Source organism: Phaethon lepturus, unplaced genomic scaffold (assembly GCF_000687285.1).
Source record: "Phaethon lepturus isolate BGI_N335 unplaced genomic scaffold, ASM68728v1 scaffold5686, whole genome shotgun sequence".
In the NCBI taxonomy this organism is placed as follows: Eukaryota; Metazoa; Chordata; class Aves; order Phaethontiformes; family Phaethontidae; genus Phaethon; species Phaethon lepturus.
The window spans coordinates 24,880-32,331 of NW_010543993.1; the positions used below are offsets into that span (position 1 = coordinate 24,880).

Sequence of the window (7,452 nt, forward strand, 5' to 3'; positions counted from 1 at the left end):
CAGGAAACGAACAGCTCTTGCATAATCAACTTCTAGGATTTCCTTCCATTTTTATTTTTTAATGGTTCCTACTGGGAAAAAAATAGTATATGGTAGTTTTTATTAGTAAAAATGTTCCCTTCTTCTTTTATACGAGGATCACAGACTGAGTCTTTCTTCTGTTTTCTGCTCCTAAGGTGCTCCTAAAGAACCTCAGATATTGAATTGACTTTAGGAAAAACTGACTTTCTCTTCTTAATTATCAGGACCACAACGGGATGCACAAGCGGCACGAGAGTTCATCTTGAAGATGTTTGTAGACCTGAATCCAGACAGTGACAAAATTATCTACTCTCACTTCACATGTGCTACAGACACAGAGAATATACGCTTTGTCTTTGCTGCTGTCAAGGACACAATCCTACAGTTAAACCTGAAGGAGTACAACCTGGTCTAACTGAGCCTAGGAGGCCCTCCAAGACCACCTCTGCATCACTAAAGATACACAAGAGGGACTGTATTATCTGTGAAAACAAATTGCATAATACTAATTTATTGCCGGCCTGGACTCTGTGAATGACCACACAGTTTTTAGTTAATGTTATGATTGTATTTAAACTATATGGAGGAAAAAAAGAAGATGCTGAAGTACATTCACAGTACATTTTCTTATTTTTTAGGCAAAACCTTGTGACTCAATGTGTTTTAAATTCTCAGTCGTACACTCACAAAGGATAACAGTTTTTTGCTATTGAAGCAAAATCAAGTGAGTTTCGTCTTTCCCTGACCCTTTCTCTCTCCCTTCTTCCTCCTCCCCTTATGTTTTTAAAGGTACAATGGCTGTTTTCCCAGTTGCATTCCTCAGAATGCAATATTTTCTGTTGAGTGATTTGGTTGGGAAAAATGCTAACATCAGAACTGAAGTTATCAGTCATTCAAATTTTACAGAATGTACTTTCTCTGAAGGATAAAAAGTATTGATAGTGTGATTTTTAAATTCTTCACATGGGTGTTTTCATTCTGTCTTCACTTCTGAGGCTAGAATATTGGGATTGCAAAACAGAAATAGTTGTGCATGAATTCAGAATTTAACCGTACTTTCACAGTTCAGAAAGAGGCATAGAAGACAGTAATGAAATAAATAAAGACACAAACCTGGGATGTTCATGAAATATCATAGAATCTCTTTTTAATTGCCATGTGCCATTATTTTCTCTTTATTCACAAATGCCAAACAGAAATGTCATGGACACTACATTTTCCTCAGTGGCTACAGCCTGAAACAGTGGTGTTTTCTTTTATTCCACTTGTGTGCATTTTTTCTTAAGTTAGAGCTTTTTTAAAGTGTGTTTTTCCACAGTAGAAAAAATATTTTTGTTGTATAAAATCTTGCCAAATCTGGCTTTTTATAAAACCAATACTTTTGAAACAGAAGATATCAATTGAAATGCCAAACTGATGGATTGGGAACTGACCTGATTGAGTCAACTGCCAAATGATAAATAAACATAGTTTCAGCTCATATGTTCCCTTTTTTAGAAAGTGATGCATTTTCTAATGCCAAAAACAACAGTGTGAGTGAATATGCTACTAGGTATACATGTACAGAAGACAGTTTAACTCTCTCCTTATGTCAGAGATGGCATGAGATTGCATACAATGCTTTCTGTAATAATATCAAAGCACCTTTGTACAGCATGAAATTATTGATGAGTGATCACATTCAGGAACTTCTCTTGGTTGCCTCTTAAGCGATTCACAGACATTTGATAGGCTTCATGCAAAATAGCCTCTCTTGACGTTCTTTAGAAAGATTTATTAATGTAAATGAAATTGTGAGAAAATCACTCTTGAAATTTAAATGTGCAAATTTTTAACAACAAAAATGTAGCACACATCGATGAGCAGCTTAGGTTGAAAGGTGTTTTTTTAACCAGGTGCATGATTGCCAGCAAGCTACAGAGAACTCAAGAGGTCAGATGTAATTGGATTGATTATCTACAATGCCAAGTAGCACTAGAGTGCATTTAGCACAGAAATTGCTGCCCCTCAGCAGTGGAGGAGAGGTGGAAAAAGAATGACTTATTAGTTGAGTAACAAAGTTAACAATAAATACTAATGAGATGTTTTCAATCCTTAACCCTCCCAACTCCAAAACAATAAGAACAGTTGCTATTTTTTATTCCCTCATAAAACACCTTAGAAATGAAAACTGATTGTAGGTATAGTGCAATTATGAATGCTATAATCATTGCACATACATCTATCTATATATATGGCAGCGTCCATATTGGCTTTGTAATCATTAATTTTTGGCAAACTGAATGTGCTGTGTTTATATGTATCTATGTAATTGTATTGTATGCCTTACAGCTAATTCACATTTTAAATAATGTTATTTTATTTACTTTTTTAAGAGAAGAATGTAAATTTTGTCATTTATTTATGAATAGGGATTTGTTGTTTTTATTTTAAAAGCAAAAAAAGTTTATTATAGTACAAAGTGGCGCTAGCATTGTGCTGTATAAAATCATTTGTACATTCCTGAGTAAAAGTAAATTGGAGACATGCAGAGGACATTCACAATCAAAACAACACTTAAATCTTGTCAGGGCTTTATATAGATGTAGAAACCGTTTTTGTTGGAAGAATTTATGCCATTATATCTAGGATTGGAACATAAGCTCTTAAATATGAATTTGTATTTGGCAGATTCAACTTCAGTTAATTTTATCTTTCTAATAGCCTTTATTAGAAAAGTGAATTTAGACACATTTCAAACTACTGAACATAAGTACTAATGGAAATATGCTATTTCCCTAAAAAGATCATGAGAAAATACAGAACATCAGATCAGTTAAACATTATTCCAGAAATTACAGAAACCCTAGATCTAACAACAGTCGCTAGTGTTAACAATTTTAAGGAGTTAAATAATTTTATTTAATAAAGCTAAAGTAGGTAGTTGTAGGTTATAAAAAGTGATACTGACATTCTAAATACATGATCAGAACAGTTATTCTTGTTATATATGTCATTATAAAATTGGTCCTGATCTTGCTTATAAACATAACAAATCTTCTGTTTCCACCATTGACTCTGCAGTGCGTGATAATATCCCTTCTTTTAACCTGGGAATACATTGACTACCTTGGACTTAGTGATATAAATAGAACTGTAGAAGAAAAAAAAAAGGTGTCTAATGAAGGTTTGGGGTTTGTTTTGGTTTGTTTTGTTATGGGATACTGGGGGGAAATGGGGTTTTAAGTTTTGTATAAAAACAAAACTGAAGTTTACTCATGCTTTACAGATATATTGTGATTGCAAAATTCAAGAGTGTGTGCCACTGGGCTACTTCTGGTATATTTTAATTGAGTTGAACCTGTGGCGATGTTTGGATCATTTGAGCATATTCTGATAAATATATATTCAGCATGCTAATGCAAGTCTTACGAGTCACCTAACACAGCACTGCAGTGTGACAGTGTTTACAAAAACATTTCCTTTTTAAATGACATAGCTGTTCCTACTTGCGATATATTCCATTGCTGTTGCTGTTTTAATTGATGATTTCCACTATGCATTATAGTGCTTGAGTTCAGAACATGAAGCTGAAGGCAAAAACAAAACAAAACAAAACAAAACCCCTTTTAACTGCCAAAATAATGTGATTTCATTGAATGTCATAAATGGGAGAGGAGGAAAGGAAAACATCTTGGAAACCTGTGTATTCTAGGTGTTCACTAGTGCAAGAAAGATGTAATAAGTGTTTTACAGAAACCTTAAACTTACTTTTTTCACTAACTGGCATTGTCCTGAAATATATAAGATGATGAAGCTATAAGGGCAGTTTACTTTTTATAGTTCAGACTCTCTTGATTTTCAAGGTGTATAAACTGTAATTTTTAATGATACTGCCACATGATCATGAAACACTTTTTTAAGTTTGAAAGTGGAGAAGAGAATTTATGCTGGCTATCAGTCAGAACTGACTGCATGATTTGCAAAAACTTTAAAACGGGGTAAAAGGGCTGCATATGAAGACATTGCTAGACTCTGAGCTTTTGGTTGTAAGATGCAAAAGACTTTCAAATTACTCAACCTAATGCCCCTTCCCTTGTTATGCATTCTTCACAAAATAATGGAATAATAAAAATCAAAGACATGTTAACCCACATGGAAAAAAAAAATGCCCAAATAATTTATATGTGCTGCTGTTCTTGGAGCTCTGTGCATGGTTATCCTGCATTACAGTGTGCACAGTATATTAACAAGGCCTACAAAATACCTACCTCTAATTAAGAAACCAGTAAAGTAAATATGTTTTGGAGAGACTGTCACAAGTTAGGAAATTAAAATGGCCTGTTGTAAATATTTAATGGCTATTTTAGACATTCTCACTTTTGTATCTACAGTCTCTCTTCGGACATAAACAACTAAGGTCATATGTCACTGTCCAATTTGTTAGTTTAGTAGAGATCTTGAAAAACAATGTGTCAACAGTGGGTGATTATTTATCTTGTTACAGGGGTTTTACTGTAACTTTCACTCAAGCTTTTTCACAGCCATGCTGCAGGAAAGAAAGGAATAGAAGAATTATTTGGGTAAAGTTGCTGTTGAAGATAGTGTCAAAAATGCAAGAGAATTCAACCAAATCAATCTTATTCTAAAGCTGGTTTTGTGGTAGTTTTTATTCTCTCAAAAGATGATCTAAGCTGAAGTCTATTGCTGGATTCCTTATTTATCATGCTGCAGGAAATCATTATCTGACCAATATATTCGGGGGGGGGGTGTCAGATACATTTTTCAGTTTGCAGTGTTTAAAAAAATAAAGACCATATTTGCTATTCTTAAAGCGTCATTTAAATGCATGTATTGTCTCTTGTTTGGGGGAAAAAAACAGGGTGTGGTTTCTTGGGGTTTTTTTGTTGAAAAAGCTAATGCTCCTCAAAAATCTTGCTGGTTAAAAATACAGTATTTTTGGCCATAACTTTGCACTATAGTCTCTTTGTTCCTTGACATTTAACTTTTCTGAAATATATTTGGGCTCCTTGTTCTCCCAAAATGTTTCTTATGATAAATATTGTATAGATGTATTATTCTAGTAATTACTTTTTTAATTACACATGCTCTGTCCTCATTGTCCATACATTAACATTTCATTAATATCTTTATTACAGCCAGAAAATTCAAAACATTTAAGGTTCAATACGGTGAATACAGTTATTTGACATTATTAAAGATTTTTTGGCTTGTGTACAATGGAAACTCAGAAGCATGGGGGAAAAGAAATAATAAACTATGACTTTATTAATAGAAAACTTTCAGAATTTGTAGGCTGAGTGAATTTCTTAAATGTTTTGCATGATTGCAGTAGTACTGCAAGAGCAGACTGTTTCTTTGATCTTTTTGTTTACCTAAGTGATGAAAGGAACAGAACGATGCCTACATGTTGCTTTTCAGGATTCTGACTCATACTTGAACAATCATTGGATCTCACGTCTTCACTACTGAAGAAATAGAATTTCAGGCCACTTGCAAAAAATGACTTTGTTCTCTATTATGTGATTAGAACAGTTTAAATAAGATTCTTGGAATGCAAATAATTTGCCTAAGTAAGGACTTCAGTGAATTGCTATTTATTTTTCTTTCCTGTTGCAGAATGTAAAGGAGAGGGATCAGTGAGGAAGGTTTTATTTTACTTTTATGTCTCAGTGAGGATAACATCAACAAAAATACAAGTGCAAGTTGTGATATTTAGATATGTGAAATAGATGTAGAAACTATATTTATGTGATAAATTGTGCATAGTTGTGACATAAACTTATATCGCATACTGTGATCATATGACCTGATTGTCAAACCATGTTGTACTATACTGTCCCAAACACCTAGGAGTTTCAGAGTATTTGTAGAGAGAGCTTAATCTGCCACAAAATATGCGGCTGCCTGCTCCTCATGAACATTTCTGGTAGCAGTGACAGTGAAGTTTCACAAAGCAGCTGACTCAATTTCATAGCTCAGTGCTGCCAAAATGAACCACCCTCTAATTCCTCCTCAGTTCCTGGGTCTCAGCTATATGGTGCTTTCCCTCTCCCTTGTGTCAGCCCTTGGTACTTGGTAAGCCAGTAAACTTGGTGAAAACAACCCCACTCATTTCTGCTCTTCTTGCTTCACTAGTTTAGTACTCTAATTTTCCATTTTTTGAGCCAGTTTGGCTAATCAGTGGTTCAGATAAGTGCCAAGCTGACTAAAGGGAAGAGGTAGAAGTGTGCGGCCAAAAGAAAGGCTTACAAGTCAGAAAACAAGGAGTAAGAGTACTCTCCTCTTAAAACCTAATCCTGAAATTCCCATGAACAGCGAATAGTATCTAAATCCCTCATTTTAAGCACTTCATGGGCTACTAGGTATTCTGGCTTTGGAGGATTGCCCTTTTCACTTTGAAAGGACTTGATTTAATTTTTATTCATTAAAAAAGCCTTTAAAGAAAATGGCAGGACAAGAAAAACTCTTTCCTGCTCCACTGTAAGAATAACAAGTTTGTGTAAATATGGACTAAACCCAACTGTATTCAGACTGAAGCCAACAAGTCATGCTTGGTTTCAGGAATGGAAAAGTATAAGAACTGGGCTTTCATTTGTCGCATAGAAAAAAAAATATATCCCTGTTTATTTCCAGTAAGGTCTTAAAAAAAATCTTCCTTCTGAAGATATTAAAAATGCCATGTCACTGTGCATGACATTCAAGGTTTACTGTCTCCTTGGCCAAAACCCTTCACACTTGTTTGTCACAGTGATTAATTGCTTCCTGCCATATAAGGAAAATATTTTTACAGTAGTGCTCTATGTATGTACTTTCTGGAATACTTTCTGATCCTTCTGGATTAAGTGTAAATTGGTCTTCTAAAATTGAACAATTGATGAAGTGTAGTACAGCTGAAGAATGCCAGAGCTTCTTGCTTAGTCTTCTGTCATCTTCCTTCTACCATTTTCCTCTGATTATTTTTCTATATCTTTCCTTTATGCTGTTTGTCATAAAGAGAAGGATGCTTGATGTATCAGATTCAGTTCTGGTAATAATTACATAACTATTTATACTGGCTAAATTAAAGATAAATTGTGAGTAAGGATTGGATTAGAAAGTTCTGGTAATTGGAGGCAGTTCCCATGTGGACTCACATTTTAGAAAACAAAACTACTATAATAAAATAGTTATTATACAGTCCACTAAAGCATACAGTGTGGGCCAAATTGGGACCACATTTTAATTTGACATTTCACACAGTCAATAGAGAATTGTATTTGTTAAAATGTTACTGAAAATTTGCTTTTTTTCCCCACAATCCTGTATGAGGTGGTTATTTCAATGATCAAAGACTGCCACTCAACTGAAGAAATGCATTCATTCAATACGTTCAGTTGTATTCTTGCAGAGATACATTATTACTGTCGTGGTTTAGCCCCAGCCGGCAAC

The 7,452-nt window shown here is 34.3% G+C and overlaps 1 protein-coding gene across 1 annotated transcript in view; it reads left to right on the forward strand.

Annotated features, from left to right (window-relative positions):
* Nucleotides 1–436, forward strand: part of LOC104621898 (guanine nucleotide-binding protein G(q) subunit alpha) — a gene marked incomplete at its 5' end in the record, with an annotated part of 19,764 nt that extends 19,328 nt beyond the window's left edge. The window contains one exon of the mRNA XM_010288522.1: nt 246–436. Coding sequence (XP_010286824.1) covers nt 246–436 — 191 coding nt within the window. The remainder of the gene's footprint in view (nt 1–245) is intronic.
* Nucleotides 437–7,452: the final 7,016 nt, after the last annotated feature.